The 21,906-nt window shown below is 47.7% G+C and overlaps 2 protein-coding genes and 1 long non-coding RNA gene across 9 annotated transcripts in view; 1 reads left to right on the forward strand and 2 right to left on the reverse strand.

Annotated features, from left to right (window-relative positions):
• The window catches only part of LOC121496484 (non-compact myelin associated protein), a 42,927-nt gene extending 37,123 nt beyond the window's left edge, over nt 1-5,804 (reverse strand). The window contains exon 1 of the mRNA XM_041764825.1: nt 5,764-5,804. The gene's annotated coding sequence lies outside the window, so the exon portion shown is untranslated. The remainder of the gene's footprint in view (nt 1-5,763) is intronic.
• Nucleotides 5,805-5,931: 127 nt separating this feature from the next.
• Nucleotides 5,932-9,473, forward strand: LOC121496568. 2 transcript variants are annotated; one of them, XR_005989268.1, is made up of 3 exons: nt 5,932-6,146; nt 6,474-6,574; nt 6,749-9,473. It is a non-coding gene; the product is annotated as an uncharacterized LOC121496568 (long non-coding RNA). The 2 variants fall into 2 exon arrangements; XR_005989269.1 differs by lacking the exon at nt 6,474-6,574.
• A 1,154-nt stretch (nt 9,474-10,627) lies between these two features.
• The window catches only part of RCAN3 (RCAN family member 3), a 46,937-nt gene continuing 35,658 nt past the window's right edge, over nt 10,628-21,906 (reverse strand). For 2 of the 6 annotated variants that reach the window (XM_041766156.1, XM_041766154.1), the window contains one exon: nt 16,263-16,395. In XM_041766156.1, coding sequence (XP_041622090.1) covers nt 16,325-16,395 — 71 coding nt within the window. In that variant the 3' untranslated portion in view covers nt 16,263-16,324. Of the gene's footprint in view, nt 10,940-16,262; nt 16,396-18,031; nt 18,113-18,135; nt 21,175-21,906 lie in introns of those variants that run through there. The other 4 variants (XR_005989401.1, XR_005989402.1, XR_005989403.1 and 1 more) reach the window with 4 other exon arrangements.

The raw sequence follows: 21,906 nt of genomic DNA on the forward strand, positions 1-21,906 counted from the left end.
GTGAATGCCTGGGCCTTTGCCTATTCTATTCAATGCCTCACCCCAGCTTTGAGTTGTCCCTGACCACCCCCGGGGGGCAGCTGCCCAGGTTTTGCCATAGGGGCAGGACTGAAAGCCAGTAAGCTTCCCTCAAGAGCAGGACAGAGAGAGGTTAAGAGGTCAGGCTCTGGGATCTGTCAAACATTCATTCATTCCACATTGAAGGCTCATATGTACCAAGGTATTGTGCCAGGTGATGGGGAGAAAGTGGAAAACAGTCCCTGCCTTCATGAGGTTATGCTCTGACAACCAACCGGCAGACCCCAGTCCCAATCCTGGCACTGAAAGTCACATAGTCTTCCTAAGCCTCAGTTTCTTCATCTGCAAAATGGAGATGATCATACAGTATCTATTCATAGGGTACTGAAGCTTTTAGGAGACAATGCATGCTGAGGGATTAGCACAGTGCCCTGCACGCAGGGCATGCAAATGTGTTAATTATTGTTATTATTATGACCAATGATACTGATACTGGGGATTAGGAGCTATTTCTAAAAGATAAATGGATCCTCTTTGTCCTCTGGGCAAACCAGTTCTCCTTAGGGTCTGTGATTGTAGAGAAGGCCCAGGTGGGGCACCTAGAGTTTTGGAGAAAGAGGACTCAGTGGGCTTGACCCTTAAAAAGTTTAGGTCAAAAAACACCAAGGCAAGGAGTGGGAGGATAAACAAATCAAGTTCCCTTTTCCAGAGAGAACTATTTTTTTTTTTAATTTTTATTTATTTATGATAGTCAGAGAGAGAGAGAGAGAGAGAGGCAGAGACACAGGCAGAGGGAGAAGCAGGCTCCATGCACCGGGAACCTGATGTGGGATTCGATCCGGGGTCTCCAGGATCGCGCCCTGGGCCAAAGGCCGGCGCCAAACCGCTGCGCCATCCAGGGATCCCTCCAGAGAGAACTATTAATGCTGCTCCAAGTGGTAAGATTTCAGATAACCAGTACCCCCCCCCCCCCCCCCCCGCCATTCTTTGCTTGCTCTTTTTTTAATTGCTAAAGAGCAGTACAGTGAGGAGGTTAGAGTCCCACAGAGACAAGCTTCCACTGGAATCCCAGCCTAACTGTAAGCTCCAGGGCCCACGCTGCCATGGGGTGCAGAAGACAAAGCGCCCAGGGCCCCAGAAAAATGTTTTCATTTCTTTCAAGATCAGAAGAAAAGAGGAACTTTTAGGTTGGAAAAACAATGTTTTCTTTAAAAAGGACCTATTTATTTTTTTGAGGGAGAGAGAGCGTAAGCACAAGCAGGGAAGGGACAGACGGAAAGGGAGGGAGAGAATCTCGAGCAAACACCTGCTGAGTGTGGGGCCCCATGAAGGGCTCCATCTCCCGACCCTGAGATCAGGACCTGAGACGAAACCAAGAGCGGATGCTCAACCGACTGAGCCACCCAGGCGCCCCAGAGAAAATGCTTTAATATACCAATGCAGTCATAGATACATCTTGTAACATTTTTTTATGGAGGAAGGGGCCTCTGAAGGCAAAATTGCCTGGGGCCCGGGGAAGGCAGAATGCATCCCTGGTTACCTCTGTGGCACCCAGCAAGCTGCTTCTGTCTCTGAACCTCGGTAGGAACAAGGGCATCCTACCCCTCGCTTCCTGGGATGCTGTGGGTGTTCCAGGCCCTGCAGACACCAGCAGGTGCCCAGCCAACAGGAGTGAACCTTCGTTTCCCTCCCTGACCTGCAGGCTGTAGCCTGAGGAAATCTGTTGCAGGATAATAGGATGAGGTAGGGTGGCGGGGAAGCAAGGTGCACGAAAGGCACCTGGAGAAAGGCACGAAAGGTTACCTGGAGAGGTAACTCCAGGTGCAGCAACAGATGGCAGCTTCAGGGCCAGGCCTCTGTGCTGTGCTGTGCTGTGCTGGGAGGTCTGCAAGCAGCCAGGCACACGGAGGGCTGTGTGTGAATCCTGCAGGGCGGGCTGGGAGCAGGTGTGAGCCCCGGAGAAGCAGAAGGGGTGAACGAGTGAAGGAAGGAATGCGGTGTGAATTGTGGAGGAATTTAAAAATTCTGAGGCTGGGCAGCCGGGGTGGCTCAGCAGTGTAGCGCCGCCTTCAGCCCAGCGCGTGATCCTGGGGCTGGGATCCAGTCCCACATCAGGCTCCCTGCATAGAGCCTGCTTCTCCCTCTGCCTGTATCTCTCTCTCTCTCTCTCTCTATTTCAGAAATAAATAAAATCTTAAAAAAAAAAAATTCTGAGGCTGTGTTTGCATGAAGGGTGGGCTCAACAGTTCCCAAGACGCAAGCTTCTCTAGAGGGGAAGGGAGACTAATAGCTATTAAGTGATTGCCGTGGCTAGAATCCTATCACATCAGGAAACTGAGGCCCAGGGAGGTGTCACACCTTGAACAAGATCCCAAAGCACAGGCCCAAGTCCTTGCTCCTTGCCTAGGCTTGCTGCTGACCGCTGCCCGGGGCCGCCCTGGGGCCGGTGTGCTGGCCTCGGGGTCTCACCCCACCTGCTCCACCTCCTCGAGGCCCCAGCAGCTACGGGGGACCTGGCAACCCCCCACCCCGGGCCCCAACGGCTCAGGAGTGGCCAGCCCCGGCAGGAGGCCCCTCAGACAGGCCTCTAAGCTGGCTGAAGAACAGGCCTCTCTGTCTTAGAGATTGGCACACCCTCCTTTCCTTCCTTAGGCCAAACTGCAGCCACCACCCCGCCCCGGGGGAGGCTCAAACCACAGGAGAAGTTCCAGCCCTGCGGCCACAGCCCTCGGCTTTACCTACACTGGCCCCGGCCCGCTCAGGAATCCACAGCCACTGGCTCTTGCCTTGGCTCAGCACCCCCTTTCTTCCTGCCTAGGATCCGTCCTTCCCATAAGGAACCTGCCCCAGGGAAAACAGAGGGATGCGTCCTGCCAGACCCCAAAAGAGCGGGACCAGCCTGCGGAGCGCACATCTTGGTCCGGCACTTCTGACAGCGAGGGTTCAGCCTTAGGTTAGAGAGGTCCCTGGGCTGATGATTTTTCTTTACCTCTTAAAAAAAAAATTAAGTGACAGACCCCCCCCTCCCCAGGGCTCTCAGTGGTTTAGCACCTGCCTTTGGCCCAGGGCGTGATCCTGGAGACCCCGGATAGAGTCCCACATCGGGCTCCCTGCAGGGAGCCTGCTTCTCCCTCTGCCTGTGTCTCTCATGAATAAATAAATAAAATCTTAAAAAAAAAAAAAAGTGAACAGAGATAACAGTCCTTCTTTCTCATCACCCTGTGTGAGGGTTTCCTTTTTAATTAAAAGCTTTCATTGGGCAACTTAACATCCACTTTGACTTTCTTTTTCTAACTTTTCATCCCCTTTTATTGGAAGATCGGGAAATTAAGGCAAATGTGGCAGCATCTTCAGTTCCCAGAGAGTTTAGTGGAGCCTGCTGTAGAGCCAGAGCCCTTGGGATCAGGAAACTCAGGGCCCCCCACCTAACGCTCCCTGGCTGAGCATATCTCCTCCTGCTTCCGCACCTCCAAACAAAGGGTGCCCTTGGTACCTCTAAACGAGGGGTCCCTGTCGCCCTTAAACACCAGTCAGTATCCTGCATCCCAGAAGCAGTAGCATGGGGATCAGTGTGGATGTTGCTTTGCTCTTCGGAGCCCCACAGGTCTCTGAGGCACCCATTAATCAAGGGCAAGTGGCAAATTAAACAATTATGAACGATTGTGGAAAGTGCTGTGAGGAGAAACTCTGAACCTGGCTCTTTTAGGGGGTACAGTGCGTCCTGTCTCCTGGGGGCGTGTTTCCCCAACCCCTCGCCTCCACCTCAGACCCCTGCTTCTCACATCATCCTGGTCACATCAGGGTGGGAGCGACCCAACACTGCCTTTCCAGGGCTGCAGAACAGAGGAGGCCCCTCACCCTGTTTAGACGATGGCTCAACCCCCCAAGACACGGCTCCCCCCTGGCCTGAGGCTGGAGGGGCCACACTCCGTGGTGGGATAAGAGCGCAGGAGCTAGCCACAGGGATGGGCTGTTGATAGGACACTCCGATAGAGTCCCTGAACGGGGTGGCACGCTCCTCCGACCTCGTTCACTGGGTTACCACACACACCCAGTGATTGGCTCGTTGGCACCGTGTTGCCCCCTTGGGCCATGTCACTGTGAGCCCACACGGAGAGCAGCAGGGACACGGTGAGGGATGCCCCACCCCCATGAAGGGGTTCTGGGGCTCCTTTCCCTTTTCTCTTCTGCTCCCATCAGGTACCCATGATCCTTTGGGGTCTCTTGTCACCCCTTCCTCCCCTTACACATGTAACTTTGAGATGGCCACTTAGAGGACATGAGAAAGGTATTTGACCCACCTAGGCTTCCAGCTCCTTCACCTACTCCAGTGTGGCTGCTGGGATTCAAGATTCCAGGATTTTGAGGGCCCTTCCCTACCTCTGTAGCTCTGGATATGCTTATCATGTTACCCTTCCTCCCCATACGAGGGTGGTACCCCTGATCTGATACTTGGGGCTCATGTTTACAGTTTCATCCACCTAGACCACAGTCTTCTACATGCATACCCATCTGTTAGGATCTGGCCATCTCTAAACTGGCTACTTGTTGACTACATACTCATTTATCATTTATTCATATTCATCCAACAGGTATGTAGTGAGACCTACTATACTCCAGGCCCCACACCAGTGCTGGGGAGATGATGGCGAACGTTGTCCCTGCCCATGAGGAGCTCCACCCAGTCCAGTGGAAATTAGTAGCTTATGTTTGTTGAGAGCCCACTATACAGACTGTACTAAGTACTTCGTATGGATTATCTGACTTAATCTTTCAGAGAAACTACTTCATTTAGAGAGTACATCAAACTGAACCATGGAGGAACAAAAGTTTTTGCCCGAGGCTAAGTTAGCCCGGGCTAAGGGGCAAGGCAAGGATTGGAACGCCCAGGTTGACTAATGCCAGAGCACTGGCCCTTAAGCACTGTGTTTTCTTTCCCAGCTCCACTCAATCCCATCTCCTCCAAGAAGCCTTCCAGATCCTCCTCCCAGACTAGAGGACTTCCTTGGTCCCTCCAGAGTATGTGATACATCCGTCTCCTGTCCCACCAGGGTACCCAGACCGCAGAATAGTAGCCGTCCCTGAGCCTTTCCTCTGGAGCAGCTTGTTCGGGAGCCACCTGCAGCTGCTCCAACGCGTCTACTCAATTTGCTGATCTGAACCTGGACCCTGGGTTCCTCCCCCTGGTGTGGGTTTCCAGCTCCTAGAATCACAGCTCATCCTCCCCGAGAGGCCCCGCCTGGGCCCACGCATCAACACACCCATTTCACAGATGAAAACAGATGAAGCAAACATTGGTCCTTTCCACCTCCTGGCTGGCCAGGTCAGCTCCCCCTCCTTTCTTCCGGGGGAGTCTCAGGCTCTCCGACCCGCGCGCGACAAGGGGATGGGGTGGGGGGCGCCACAAGGGGATGACCTGCCTTCTGGATGCCCGGAATATCAGTATCACCCAATGCAGGTGGGTGCTAAGGGCGCTTCTCCGCGCTCCGCCGAGCTTGTCTGGCGCCCAGGGCACCCTTACGCGGCCCCCTCCGCGGCCCCCTCGGCAGCACCCACGGGAGACGCGCAACTTTCTCCCACCGGCTCTGATCGCCGCCGTCACGCGCACACCCCGGGCCCTTCCTGCAACCAGAGCCCCCGCCGCCAGCCCCGGGCTCTCCGCCGAGCGCGGCCGGCAGGTGGACCGCGAGCCCCCGCGCCCGAGCCGGGCCGCCCGCGCTCCGCGCAGCCCCGGGAGCCCCTTACCTGCCGCGCCAGCCGCCCGCCCCGCGCCGCCGCCCGCCCGCGCCGCCCGCTCGCCCGCCTCCCGCCCGCCCGCCGGCGCCACGGCGGCCGCCCCGCCCCGCCCCGCCCGCGGGGACCCCGCCCCCGGCCCCGCCCGCCCCGCGCAGGTGATCCTGGGGACACGCGGCGCTCGCCCTCCGGGCCCGCGGGGGCGCTCCGGGGGCGCCGGGGGCGGGGCGCTGGGGGGCGGCGCCTCCCCGTGGCGCCCTCGCGCGGCGCCCGGGCCGGGCTCCTTCTCGCGGCTCCGGGGCCGGCACCTCCGGGGCGCTCGGGCCAACAGCCCCCCACCCCCACCCCGGGACAGAGGGGAGAAGGGAGCTTAGCGACACCCAGGCCAGATGTAGGTGGGTGTCCTCAAAGTGGAATCGCGTTAACCCGATTGGGAGGTTTGGGGGTCACCAGGTCATCAGGTCACCTGATGGCCGCAGAGATCAGAACTTCTCCTTAATGAGGCTGCGGGATTCACTGCTGTACCCCACCCCCACCCCACCCCGGCACGCGGAGGTCCTCAGCCCGCAGGTACTGAAAGAGGGAGGGGACTAAGGAGAATCCCAAGCCCTCCCCTTTCATAAACAGGGAAACCGAGGCCTGGGAAGCAGAGGTGAGTTGCCCCAAGTCACACAGAAGGTCAGCGACACACCCGTGAGAATGTTTCTGCATTCTGTTTTCAGATTATTTCCAGAAAGTGTTGGGTTATGGGGCGCCGTGTTGCCCTGGGCTCCTGGTGCGATGCGGTCCAGGCCTTGACAACGTGTGTCCGCCCCCCCCCAAGGTTGGCTGGGAACTGAGCGCACCGTGTTTTCTTTCTTTTCTGTCTTTCTTTCTTTTCTTCTTTCTTTCTTTCTTTCTTTCTTTCTTTCTTTCTATTTATTTATTTATTTATTATTATCTATTTATTATTTATTTATTTATTTATTTATTTATTTATTTATTTATTTCTTCATAGAGATGCAGAGAGAGAGAGGCAGAGACACAGGCAGAGGGGGAAGCAGGCTCCACGCAGGGAGCCCGACGTGGGACTCGAGGCCGGGTCTCCAGGATCACACCCCGGGCTGCAGGTGGCGCTAAACCCCTAAGCTACCGGGGCTGCCCGCACACCGTGTTTTCATAGCAAAGTCCGCGGTGGGTTTTGGTAACGGAGACTAAGGAGTGCAGTTCTGGGGGGTCTACTTCATCACCAAAGACATGAGACACAATCCTTGGCTTCCAAGAGCTCCCCTGTGTGTGTGTGGGGGGGGGGGGGCTGTCCACACACCAGGGGCCGCGGAGAGCCGAGGGGAGCCCAGCCCGGGGAGAGCCTGCTCAGGCCCTGAGAGCTGAGATCTCCGGAGCCGCTTCCAGATGCTACCAGAAGCTCTTGCCGGGGTGTGCTTGGGGTCAAGCGCTCAGGAGTCAGTGGTCTCAGGTTCCAGTCCTGACTCCCCTGCAAGACGGGATCAGTTTTTAACACCCCTCTGAGACTCAGTTTCTTTTGGTTGGATGAAGAGAATACACTTACCTCCGTATAGTTGTGATGAGGCTTAGAAAATACAGTGTTTACAAAATGCTAGATAAATGGGAGAATTATGATGCTGAGTGGTAGGGGCTGGGGAGGGGGATGTGCTGACACAAAAGGCAACTTGGCATCTCTGGGTAGGTCCCCCTACGTGGGATTTGATGGTCTGCAGCCTTCTGCCATCCGCGGCTCCACCCCACCATCTGCTTTCTCTGTTAACCCAGGCCAAGCAGCCATAGCACACCTGCCACGTCAGAATGCCTTTGCACACACCTACAGTGAGGGGTCAGGAACGAGCCCCTCCCTTCACCAGCCTCCCCCGCAGAGTTGACTGGAGTCAGACACCTGAGCCAAGCCCAGTGAGGCAGAAGTGTGAAGGGACTCTGGGTAACCTTCCCCTTTCCGGGTATGCATTCAGTCAGTCCCACTGAGTGTTCACTACAGGCCAGGCACTCTGCTGGTGGCAGTGGGGGGGGGGGTGCAGTCAGTGGGGGTCCCGCCCCACCCTGTAGACCTCACCTTCCAATGGGGGCGGGGAAACAGCTGATACTCTAGCACAGAGGATGGCAACACAAGAGAAAGACCATCTGTGAAAAGTCCTTTCAGGTGAGCTGAGCCTGAAGGATGTGAAGGCAGAAAAACACAGGCCCAAGATGGAGTCACTTATGCTAAGCCAAGTCACCAAACTCAGCCTTAAACCTAACCTAATTGCAGTTTCCCTCCAGATATGTGGTCTTCACTGGTCAATCAGGAATTTCCCGGTCAGCACCAGTGAGGAAATATGTCTTGGGGGTCCTCTCTGTCCCCCAAAGGAAGATGAGGTAATGTGCCTGATAAAACCCCCCTGTTCTTCCCTGCCCCCACCAAGAAAATGGCCTTGCCTAAAACAATACTTTTTTTCTTTTGCTAATAATTTCCTTTCCCAACCCTCTTTCCTTTGGAAACCTTCTATTTCCATGACTCCTCAGAGTTCCCCCTCTCCTTGCTGGAGGGGATGCAGCGTGACTCATGAATCACTTAAGCCAATTAGATCCATTGAAGGATCCATTGATCCTTTTTTTTAAACAAGGACGAGCAAGGAGGCGCAGGGAGCTACTGGAGCTGGAGAGCATTCCTGGAGGACAGAGAGCCCATAAGGCCAATGTGGTTGACCTGAGCAGGGGCTGAAGGCACAGTGGACAGGATGATGAGGTCAGAGGCAGGCAGAGATCAGATCTCGTGAGGTCTCATGGGTCACTGTGAGGAGTTTGGACTTCATCTCAAGGACCATGGAAAGCCAGGGAAGGATTTGAAGACAGGCAATGACCTGATCTGACCTTTGTTTTTAATAGACCTCTCTGGCTGGCTGAGAAGAATAGGTCAAGGGAGCCCAGGAGGCAGGGCGGTGGGGAATGGTGGAGTGGCCGTGGAAGTGGGGAGAAGTGGTCAGATTTGGGATATATTCTGGAAGACGGGCAGACAGGAATTGCTGATGCGGAGGAAGATTCAAAGAAGGCCGTGGGGTGACTGCTGATGAGTCAGCTCATGTCCTGAGCAGTGGAGGCTTCCACGACCAGAATCCCTGACCGTCCTTTTGGCTGAGCTGGACACAACCTGGAGACCTTCTAGTCTCCCTGGGATTTTACACCCATAGAGCCTCAGCCCAGGGGAGTGAGGAAACATGCCCATGTCCTGGGTAAAAGCAGAGGTCCCCCAGCTCCCAGTCCAGAACCTGCCTGACCACGGGCTTCATTTATTTCTCGGGCAAACCAGTGAAACTGGGTAAAGGAAATCTCATTTGAAATGGAGTCGGAAGGCCAGAAGGGGAAGCTCTCACCCTCTACCACTCCTCATCAGTTGCAGAAGCAATAGAAAGAGACAATACCTTGCATTCCACACAGAAAGAAGCCTGGACATTATTTTCTCTGCATGAGGAAGGAAGATTTTCTCCTGGTCTGGCAACAGCCCAGCCAATGAGAGACCGTCACAACTCGGCCAGTGAAGAGCCACTACACTTACAACTCCCAGTTTCCTCCAGTGGAATTTTTTATTAATAACAGTCCTTCTCAACTCCCTGCCCTTTCCTCTTTGTTCTTTCTTCTTTGTTCACTGGACTTGCCTATGGTTTTGCCATAGCTTGCGTGTCCTGAGTTGCAACCCTCTGCTATTCCTGAATAAACCTGTTTTGCTGGTAAAATAACTGACAGCTCTGTTTACAGGAACACCAGGAATGGGCATCTAGGTAACAGGTAACAGGTAGTAGGTAACAGCAAACAAGATTATCAAGTGATATCCCACATGTAAAAACTAGGAATGACCACAATACCAAGTGATGGGGGAATGGCCAAACCAAGTGTGCTTCATAACAGAGGCACAAGGCGCACAAATACTCAGGCTTTTGCAATTTACGGAGATGTGTGGATGTGATAGTGTGATTTATAATAAGAAATATGTGCGTTTTGGTTTTTATCTGTGGTTCCTGGCTCACAGCTCCCCAAACCCATATACTTTCCTGATTAGGGCAATAGTGGCATCTTTTGTTCTAATAGTTGGCCTTTGTCCTCGGGTTTTGAAATAGCTTCAGAGTAACGGGGAAATGGGTTTCTCCTATTATTCATAACAAGCCCCTTTCAACCACACCTGAGTGTATGTTAATGAAATGATTTTTGGAAAGTCTCTGGTTCACACAAAGAGGAAAGCTGATTGCCAGAACCAGCCTAGTGATTGGAGAGTTGGAACTTTATTGCCCTTCCCATCCAGGGAGGGAAGAGGGGCTGGAGGCTGAATCAATCACCAATGGCCAATGACTTAATCAACCATGTCTACATAATAAAGTCTCTGTTAAAATCCAAAAGAATCGAGTTTGGAGAACTTCTGGGATGGTAAACAAAGATACATCCCCTGCCAGGAAGGTGTCACACTCCAAACTCCATGGGGACAGAATTTTCTGTGCTCAGGACCCTTCTATACCTCATCCATATATTTCTTCACCTGGCTTTTCATTTATCTTTTAATATCATTTGTAATAAGCAGGTAACCCAGTGAGCAAACTGTTTGAATTCTGTGAGCAGCTTTAGAAAATTAATTGAAACTGAGGAGGGACCTTGGGAACCTGTGATTCATACCAGTTGGTTAGAAACTGAAGTAACAATCTGGACTTATGATTGGCAACTGAAGATGGGGAGAGGGAGATAGTTTTGGGGGACAGAGTCCTTAACCTGTGGGTTAACTGATGCTAACTCCTGGTAGATAGAGTCAGAATTGAGTTAAATTATAGGACACCTAGTGAATGTTGTAGAATTGCTTGGTGTGGGACCCCTACTCACCCCCACAGACACTTGTGGTAACCAGAAATGTCAGAAGTAAAGCAGTTTATTGAGAGTAGAAGAGACAGGAGTGTGTTTATCCATGAGAGAATCCATAAATAGAGAATGAGAATAGCACATGCCAACTCTGACAACTCTATAAAAGGTATGTCCATATACCGATTAAGATTTGAAGGGAGGGACAGCTGGCTGGTTTAGTTGGTGGTGTGTGTGACTCTTGATCTCAAGGTTGTGAGTTTGTGTCCCATGTGGCATGTAGAGATTACTTAAAAAAAAAAAAAAGACTTTAAGGGAATTCGGTGTGATATAAATCTGGTGATCTTCTATGTTCTTTTTCCTGTAGATCATAATATTTAAACAAAAATTTTATAAATCAATGAAAATTGCTTATTAAATTACCCAACAAACCACCCCTGTTTCAGATGTGCCCTAGGGATTCTTAGGTGCTTGGAGATTTAAAAATAACAAAAAGGGATCCCTGGGTGGCGCAGAGATTTGGCGCCTGCCTTTGGCCCAGGGTGCGATCCTGGAGACCCGGGATCGAATCCCACATCGGGCTCCCGATGCATGGAGCCTGCTTCTCCCTCTGCCTGTGTCTCTGCTTCTCTCTCTCTCTCTCTGTGACTATCATAAAAAAAAAAAAAATTAAAAAAAAAATAAAAATAACAAAAAGCTGCTCTTTCCACATGGAAAATACTCAAATGCACTGAGTCATCCTTTCTTTGTCAGCAGAAGGTATTGCTACAAACCAGCCTCCTGAGCACCTGAGATTTTACCTCCTAGCCAGGACTGTGCAACTCTCACTTCTCCCTTCAAAGCCTTAATCTGCAGTTTATGGCTTTTGAGATGGTTGCTGGGGAAACCAGACAAATGTCATGTTAGGATTAGAATGCAATTTCGGCGGGGGGGGAGACAAAGCACAGAGAATTGTGAATCCAGAGAAATCCGAACCCACACTAATTAATCCAGTAAAAAAAAAAAAAAAAAAAAAGGAAGCAAACATACCTAGGGCAATTGATTTCAAAATCAATCCCTTGTCTCTCAATCAAGAGGTGGAGTCCAAAAGACTTAGAAGTCATCGCTCTTAATTATCTACAGGGCACACTGTGATTTTTCATGTGGCTATTCCCATGATAAATGTGGGCTGTGCAGTGCCCAAATATGCCATTGTGCAACTGAGCAAAGGAAACCTCGCATGAAATGGAGAGGGGAGGCCAGAAGGGGTAGCTCTTGTCTCCTACCACAGTCCTCAGCTGTAGAATCAACAGGAAGAAACCTGTAGTTTACTTCCCCAGCATGAGGAAAGAAGATTTTCTCCTGGCCTGGCAACAGCCCCGCCAATGAGAGATTGTCACAACTCAGCCAATGAAAAGACACTACACTTTGAACTCCCAGTTTCCTCCAATGGGCTTGTTGTTTGTAACAGCCCCTCTCAATGATCTGCCCCCCCCCCATGCTATAAAACACGGTTCTTCTCTCTTCTCCTGACTTGCTTCTGGGTTGGACTTTTTTGGGGTGTGGCCAGTTGCAATTGGTCTGCTATTCCTGAATACAACTATTTTGCTGGTAAAATAGCTTACAGTATTTTTTTTTTAAGATTTAATTTATTTATTTATGAGAGACACACAGAAAGAGGCAGAGACATAGGCAGAGGGAGAAACAGGCTCCCTGCGGGGAGCAGATGTGGGACTCAATCTCAGGACCCTGGGATCATGACCTGAGCCAAAGGCAGATGCTCAACCACTGAGCTAGCCAGGCATCCTGACAGTATTATTTTTAAGGTTAACAAGGTCCAGTAGAGGCAGGCATCCCTTCCCGTGAGCTGCTGTCCTGTTTCCGGGTTAATTCCCATCTCACCTCTGGGAGCACTGGGTGATGGAGAGCGAGGAAAGAAGAGAGTGATGGGCGTGAACTAGGCGTCTGTAACACACCCCACCCCATAAGCCACCTGATTTCTCTGGGCCTCTTTTTCATCCGTAAAATGGCAGGTTGCACTGCTCGGAGGCCTCTTCTAGCACTGTGGTCAGTTTGATGATCTTGACCGTCTCTAGACAGCCAGCCCCGTGATTACCAGGTGGCTTCCTCATTTTGATGCTACATTTTAGGGAAGCCCCATGATTCAGGGCATTAGCACAAATCATTTGCAGGTAATAACAAGGGAAAACTTCTGTTCCCAGAATGAAAATGAGAGGCTGTAAATTAAGCCTTTGGCCATCAGAAGCTGCTGTCCCTCACCTTGGCAAGGAACCTGTGTTTTTATCTCGAGGGTTCTAGGAGCTCTTCCTAGTGGCAGCTAGCTCATCTGCCCTCCTGGGCCCACTCTCACACCACAGTCACCCTGGGAAACCCAGAACAAGAGTAAACAGGGTGGAAAGAACGCAGAGAGAAGACGCAGGTCAGCTACTGTTTACTTGCTGCGTGACCTCAGGCAGATCTTCTAACCTCTCTGGGCTTTTATTTATTCTTCTGTGATTCATTAATTCATTCAACCAATATTTACCGAGGGCCTGCGATGTGCCAGCAGCGAAGGAAAGAGACAGTAAGTGATCCCTGCCCTGATGAAGTTGACATTCTTATGTGGGGAAGACAAAAACAAACCAACGGGTATGACAGGCTGGAGGGTGGCGAGTGCTCTGGAGGGGAACCAAGGGGCGTGGGAAGAGCGCTACCTGCCCACTGGCCACCCACGGGGCATGATGAGGACCGAATGAGTTAATGCCCACTCAGTTACTTCCTCAAACAGTCATGGGCTATGCACATTGAAGGAGTAGCTCTAATATCGCAAATGGACATTTTATGAACTGAGAGCATTTCCAGAGATTCCCAAGGCCAGAGAATGTGGTGAGCCAGGGGTCCAGATCCCAAGTCTAGGGTTGAATCATGGCCTGGGGCTGGAAGGGAACGTGAACATCCTCTTGCCCAGGGGGTCTCAGTCCTGGCTGTCCCCTTAGAATCATCTGGGTGCTTTGAAGCACTTCTGCTGATGTCAAGGCCGCCCCACTGAACCAGTTCTCGGGACAGGGCCAGATGTTCACCTTCTTCCCCCAGCTGCCCAGGGGCTGCCAGGGTGTGACCTGGGTGGAGAGCCTCCCTCTGTAGACCAGGGGCCTGAGGCCACAGAGGGAGCACCACTTGCCCACAAACTGTGATCCAGACCTCTAGAACTCCTTCCCCTTCCAGGCACAGTGTCGCTGCTGCCACTCAGTACCTCATTCCCCTCAGCTGGGAGTGCCCTCGGGGGTGGCATGGCATCCAGCCTCTCCCCCACACCTTCCTGGGAACGGAGTGTCTCTCTTACCTGTGGGCTACAAAACAGTGTGAGCCTTGACCAGGCTGTTGATCATTCCACATTCAACCTTCGTTATGGGCTGAATTGTGTCCCCCCCAACCCCAAATTCGTATGTTGAAGTCCTAACCCCCAGGACCTCATGTGACTTTATTTGGAGACAGGGTCTTTCGAGAGGTAATTCAAGTAAAATGAGGTCACATGGGTGGGTCCTGATCTAACCTGATTGGTGTCCTCATAAGAAGGGAAGATTAGGACACAGAGAGGAGACCCTATGCAGATGGCCATCCATCCTGAACCACGAGGCTCTCAGGAGAAACCAACCCTGATTTTGGACTTCTAAACTCCAGAATGGCGAGGAAATGAATTTCTGTTGCTTAAGCCACCCAATGTGGTACTTCATTTTGGCAGCTCTAGCAGACCAGTACAGCCTTGTCATTGTCACATCACAGGACATCCAGTCCTGTCTGGCACTGGAAGGAGAAGACAACTTGATTTGATTCCCTATAGTCAGTGAACCTTATACACACTTCACGTTTCAAGGCTAAGCTCAAATATCAGTTCCCAGGGTACTCTTACTGCTAAATTGGACTTCTCTTTCCCTTCCTTTTATTATAGATAAGCGGATGTCATTTTTCCTCTCCTGACGGATTGTGAGCTGCTCACGACCTACTCATCTTTGTGTCCTTCATAGCACCAAGCATAAATCCCTGAACTTAATAGATGTCCAGGAAAGAGCCATGAATGAATTGATGAAACACAGCCTTTGACCATGGTTTCTTGGGTCACCAGAAAAGGTTAAATAATAAAAATGGAAATTATGGGTCACATTTAGGGGTTATTTAGTTGTCTAGACAATTCTATAATGTAGGTACTAGTATTTATTGCATATTACTAGTATTTATTGCATTTTACAGATGAAGAAACAGACTTGGGACAGGACTTATAATTTGCCCAAGGTCACCCAGATAGTCTGGTCCCGAGAGTTTCAGGCTCATCCACTATGGGTTAGTACTATGGTAGAGTTTGAACCAGAAAGAGGCTTTCAAGTCTGAAGATCAAGATGGCACTAGACTTGAGGGGATGCGTGCCCTTCATCTTCTCAACTTCACTAACACTTATCATCTGACCATTTGTTTGACTCTTTCCCAAACCACCACAGACATCACTCTCTGGCTCTGCCATCCTTTCCAACATTACCTGGATTCCTCCCTTCCCACATCTATCACCATAGCCCTGGGGACAACTTCTGTTCCTCAAACCTGCCCTGCACTCCCTCATGGCTGGGTCAGAGGTGGGCCATTCCTCCCAGAGAAATGCACCCTTGTGCTCTCCTGACCCTTCCCTCCATGAATGGCCTTCCTTCAAGATCCCACATCCTTCCATGAAAGCCCATCTAACCCCCGCCCCCAGTCAAAGTCATGTTCCCTTTCTTGGGGTGCCCTAGTACTGGGTTTGCACCTGGACCATAGCCTGTGCTTCTGTCTTGTACTACAGCTGGCTATTTGCAGATCCATCTCTCCTGCTCTGTTGCAGGCTCTGGCAGGGCAGAGGAGTTTATATTTCCCAGAGCACTTAATGTTAAGTAGATTTTAAAAATATGTTTGATTTGCCAAATGAACTCATTTGCCTTATTGCGCCCTCTGCCTTGTATGGACTTGGCCTTTCTTTGCACTGTGGACAGGGCAGGGAGAAGCAGCCAGAAGGATTTAGGATTAGAACTCTCCATCCCTCTGCTCCCCTTATCTCTATGTCTCTTTGAGTGTCTACTTCATTCTCCCTTAATGCACAAAGGCCTTCTCCTCAGAGTAGAGAACATGGTAGCCAACAGCTCAGGTGGAAGAAGAGCTTCTTTCTAGAATTCCATTTTAGGAGAACATTCTGATTGGCCAGGTTGGGTCACATGCCCACCCCGTGGTCAAGTAGGAAGTTTCTCACCTCAGAAAAGAGAAATGGGAGAGGAGCAGACAAAAACACACCTACTTCAATATATTGATGAACCTTTAAAAGCTCGAAAGGTGGGGGATCCCTGGGTGGCGCAGCGGTTTGGCGCCTGCCTTTGGCCCAGGGTGCGATCCTGGAGACCCGGGATCGAATCCCACATCAGGCTCCCGGTGCATGGAGCCTGCTTCTCCCTCCACCTGTGTCTCTGCCTCTCTCTCTCTCTCTGTGACTATCATAAATTAAAAAAAAAATAAAATAAAATAAAAAAAAATAAAAGCTCGAAAGGTAAGAGCATTTTACTAATTGGTGAATTGGTCAGATTTTAGGAAACTAGTGAATAAGCATTTTTTAAAAATCTGGTCTTCATTTTTCACCATCCAACTTTGATTTAAGGTGAGATATGAGGAGTGAATCTTAACTCTCAAATATACCTAAATCACTGGTGGCATAGACGGTTCTGACACAGATCTTCCAGATTCCCACAGAACTTCTTTATGGTCTTGATGCTGAGTGACAGACAACGCCAGCGTCAGAGTCTTCCTGGTCACATTCAGAGACACGTGCTGTACAATCAGAATCCATAAAGAACATTATTTTTATCGCTCCCATAAATTTTTGATAAGGAAAGCCACTTTCTATTATGGTTTCCTGACAAACTGCATTTATTTAAACACTTAAAGATCCAGAGAAGGAAATAATATCACACGTATTCTTCTTTAGATTTTCTGACTTTAGAGAATTTTACTCTCATACTTTATCCTTCCATTCCTTTTTCTTAGGGTAAATTTTTATTCATAAGATTGCAAAACCATCACCTGTATCAAATTCCAGAACTTTTTCATCAGTCCTAAAAAAAACCCTGTACCCGTAAGTAGTCACTCCCCACTCTCCCCACCGCCCCCCCCCCCCAGCCTTGGACAATCACTAATCTACTTTCTGTCTTACGGACTTGGTGATTCCAGACATTTCTTATAAATGGAATCACACAACATGTGGCCTTTTGTGTCTGGCTTCTTAGCGGATTTTCAAGGTTCATCCATGTCATAGAATGAATCCTTTATTCCTGTTTGTGTCTGAAAAATATGCCATTGTATGGACATACATTTGGTTTATTCATTCACTGACTGGTGGATGTGGGATGTTCCCACTTTCTGATGATTATCTATAATGCTGCCATGAACATAATGTAAATTTTTGTGTGGGTACATGTTTTCAATTCTCTTGGATATACATACTGAGGAGCAGAATTGTCAGGTCAGGTGGTAACTCTACGTTTAACTTTTTGAGGAACTGCCCAGTTTTCCAAAGCAGCTGCACCATTCTGTGTTCACACCAGTAGTTCACCAATGCTCATTATCTTTTAATTTTAGCCATTTTAGTGGGTATGAAATGTATGTCGTTGTGGTTGTAGTTTACCCTTCCTTGGTCACTAATGATGGGGAGCATCTTTTCATGCACTTCTAGGCTATTGGTATATCTTTTTTGGAGAAATGTCTATTCAGCTCTTTGTTGGGTTGAAAAATGTCCCCCCAAAATTCATGTCCACTTAGAACCTGTGTATGCGGCCTATGTGAAATTGGCTCTTTGCAGATGTAATTAAGTTAATGAGAGGTCATACTAGATTAGGGTGGACCCTGAATCCAATCCGACTGTGTCTTTATAAGGGAAATTTAGACACACACAGAATGCTACACAGAGAGATTGTAGTGATGTTGTACAAGCCAAGGAATGCCAGCAACCACTAGAAGCTTGGAGAGGGGTATGACACAGGTTCTGTTCCGATTCCCCAGTAGGAACCAACCCTGCTGACACCTAGATTTCAGACTTCTGGCCTCTAGAAGTGTGAAAGAATACATTTCTATTGTTTTAAGCCACCTAGTTTGTGGTAATTTGTTATATCCACCCTAGGAAACTTTTTTCTTGGATAAGAATGCCCTCCAAACACTGACACCCCATTGGTCCTTTCAGCATTAGTATCAGCCTGACTCCCATCAGCGGGTATTTCCTAGGTGGCTGACTCTCTGGAGAAACCATGGAAAATGCGGGGATTTATGGAATCTAACCAGGATGAAAGACAATCTCACCAATCTGAGTCTTGCTTTAGGGAAAGCAAGATACTTAATCATAACATATTTTCTGATTTTATTTGGCTATAAAACAAAAATGTAGTCAAGAAGTAAAAATAGAAACCAATCTTACTAAAAGAATTTTCACTGGAGGCTGACTCTTTAAAGATGGGGTTTTCCTGTCATCAGTTTAGGACAGGACCTCACAGGTTAACTGTTAAGAAAAAAAATGACCCATGTCAATTATTTCTCAATAAAGCTGGGGGAAAAAAACATTACAAAAAAAAAAAAAGAGTAAACGACACAAGAAGGAAGCACTTGGCAAGCATGCAAGCATGGCTGGTCAGTGTCAAGATGCTCAAACTTGGCTCGACCCCCTGAGTCCTGGCCTTTCGCCATAACAGAGCAACTGAGCCCCATGAGCTGTAGAAATGCCATAGAAGCAGAGAATATTATTTGAACCATGCAGGCTGCTGCAGGAATGGTTCCCTCTGCTCTGTGATGAATTCAGTTCACCCTGTAGAGAGGGACAGAGAGAAGGATAAGATGCTCACCCCACACAATCCTCCAACCTGCCCATCCCGGAAGCAGGCCCCAACTACAATTCTGTGACCTTCAATATCCTTGGGTGACAAGGTCATTTCCACCTAATCCTCTGGGTGCCTGATATGTAAACCCCAGAACAAAAAGCAGCCAAGTCTTTGACACTGGGAGAAGGTGGAACTGGTTAAATCAATGCCCAAGGGCTGCTTCTCATTTGCAAAGGAGAAGAAATCTCCCATCCAGACTTTCCAACAGTTGCCCGAAATTTCTAATAAATGACCAAAGTTATCAAGGAAATAAGTAATAAAAGATGAGTAAGTGAGCCCCTAAAAGACCTTTAATTCACAGGATTCACTCAGGCAACTTCCAAGAAATCATTTTTGGTCTGATTACCTTCTTTGGGGCCCAGAGGCCTGGTAAAATCTTCTAGGACAAAAGATTGTATAATTTTCCATTAAAGATCTCAATTATTCAAAACACACTGAAGATAGCACCAGGCCAAGAATTAACTTGATTACTTCTTTGAAGCAAAAGGAAATGGAGTCAAACCACATGCAATGCTCATTCATTTGCAGAAGAGTGAATGATGGGTACATTTTCCCCTGCCCCATGAGAGTACACTTAATAAAGAATGTACATAACTTAGTTGGAGAAAGCAGATATATACACACATCTAGAAAGAGAACAGTATTTTTCTGAAATGTTTATCCAAAAAGGCATAAATATCTCCAATAAAATCTGGATTTCCCCTAAATAAAGCACAGCGAAGTATTTTCTTCTAGAGAAAAGTAACATATAATTTTAAACTAACCTTAATGCTACATCAAGGAAGGAAAGAGAATGGGGTATTAATAATTTTTTTAATGACTATATAAAGGTTATACAAAGTCTAACAGTAAATCAGACTTCTTGGTTCACAGCACATCATCATCCCTGATGCATATAAGATGCCTCTTATGTATGTATATATGTGTTTAATGTATTATCTTTAAAAAAAAGTATTATCTTTTTATTTGTATACATTCTTGCACAATGCACTACTGTCTACGTATTTTATGTGAGTGTTACGCACATCTCACTGATTACTTCTGTCACTCGGGTCTATTTTTAAGATCCATCCATGTAGCTGAGTCTATGGCTACTCTGTCGTACAGTTCTCCACAGTGTCGATTTCCCAGGAGAGAACCCCAGCTTGCTTCTGTGAATAATGGTGCAGTGAACATTCTCATCATGTCTTCTACTGGACCTGAATATACCTTTGGGATATTCTTGGAATCTCTCTATATTCCAGGAGCAGAGCTGCTGAGTCAGAGATTTGTTCTTACTGATAGGATTAAGTACTGCCAGATAATTCCTCAGAATAACTAAACCAGTCTACACTCCCACCTGTGTTACATCAGGCTTCCTTTATGTCCATCCTCTGGCTATACTGGGCATTATTCACTTTTTAACATTTTTGAGAATCCAATAGGTATAAAGTGGCATCTTGTTGCATTAATTACACTTATCAGATTACTGGGTTTGATGTCTCTTGCAGGCTCGCTTTACTTTTTTTTTGATTGCTGTTCATATCCTTAAGCCCATTTTTTTTTTAATTGGGCTGCTTTTCCTTTGGATTTGCCAAACTACCTTGTATATTATGGTTATTTACCTCATATTAGGATTGCAAATATCTTCTGCCTGTTGTCTGTCAACATTGTCCATGGCATTCTTCATTGACTGTATCATTAATTTCGATGTAATCAATTACCTTATAGCTTATGCTTTTAAAGTTTTATAAAGTCTTTCCCTTCCTCTAGGTCAAAAGGTATTCTCCTACAACTCATTCTATTAACTCTACACATTCCAGTCTTTAATCCATCCAGGAGTCAGTCCATCTCTCTATTTAGTGTTTGACGGGAAACCAAGTTTTATTGACCTACGTATACTAAGCCCATTTCCCCAACACCATAGGTTAGACAGTGTAGCCTTTCTCTATTTATTTATGATGGCTTTTTATCGTATATTAATTTTCTCTTATAGAACTGGGTTGGTCTCTACTCTTTTTAAAAAATTTTGACTTTTCTTACATTGAACTCATGTGAGTTTGTAGGTTGTCTTAGTATTTGGTAGGACAAGTCTTCCATGTTTTTTCTTTTTAAGGTTTTCTTAACTACTTGTTTGTTTATTCTTTCCTCCAAGTTTGGAGGATAAGTTTAATGAGTGTAAGTGTAAAAAATATAGCTGGGATTTTGACAAAGATTACATTGCATTTATAATTTTGGGAAAATTTGACATTCCTAAAATATGAAGTTATCCCATTTAAAAGCATGTACTTAAATTATCCAAGTCCTTATTACAGTTTGAAAGTTTGTTTATGCTGATGTTTTGTTGCAATTATGAGTGTTGGCTTATATAAGCAATAGCTTATATTTTGGCCATTGATGGTATAAGAAGATGCTACTGCTTTTTCTAAGTTAGTCTTGTATTTGGCAACTTTGCTAAGCTTTTATAGATTCTAATAGTTTTGTCAACTTGTTTTTCCCATTCAAAAATCAGGAAGGCTCCTTCTGATGCCCAATCTCAAAGAGTTGAGAAATTAATAAAGAGTTTTTAATTCACAAAGCTATCCTTACTCAGGCCTCAAGATTTTAGTAGAATGTTTCTTTAAATGTTCCTTGAGCAGCAGTGCAATGAGATGCTTCTGGGCAAACGGGCTCCATATCTTATTAGATTTGATAAACACGGTATATCCTTTTGGAGACAGAGAATGCACAAATTAAAAAGGTCCCAGAAACATAGCAATACAGAAACTGTTCAACTTTTCCAAACATTTCGACCACAAGTTTTTCCCAAATAACATTACCATCTAAATACCTAATCTACAAATTACTTATACTTATAAATTCTATGTCTCAGAAGACTAGGAAAAGTTTGGCAAGATTTGAGATGTTGCCCATGAGTATAAGAATTTTAATCCTTTCTCATTCTAGATTAGAACGATATTGTGATGTGTTCAAAGAAAGCAGCGAGAATTTCTGCTCACTCCTGCTATCTAGTTTAACATGTGTCTTGATTATTGGACTCTGACACATACACTGTTGAATTTAACTTTTAAGTCAGTCTATTTTAATGAGGCAAATTACTTAAACTTTTATTTTCTATTCTGCATTTAAAAAATCACTTTATCCTCAGGTTATTCGCAGTGGTTCTACAGCTTGCTGTTTCAGCATAGGAGTCCTCAGCTCAAGTGCAATCTCATGCCAAGACTGTTCTGCACGAAGAATCCAATGGACTTTAAGCTGGGTGCAAGGCCCCTGGGACCTGGGAGTCCAGTTCCCCCTGGAGGCAGCGCCAAGGAACACAGCTTGGAAAAGCCTCTATTAAAGGAGCAAAGTCCCTGGTTACTCTCCTTTAGTTTTTTGAAACAAACAAAACACTGACAATTCTAAAAACCTTTGAATCCTACTACTTTTCTCCTGAAAA

This window comes from Vulpes lagopus, chromosome 8, assembly GCF_018345385.1.
Source record: "Vulpes lagopus strain Blue_001 chromosome 8, ASM1834538v1, whole genome shotgun sequence".
Taxonomy (NCBI): domain Eukaryota; kingdom Metazoa; phylum Chordata; class Mammalia; order Carnivora; family Canidae; genus Vulpes; species Vulpes lagopus.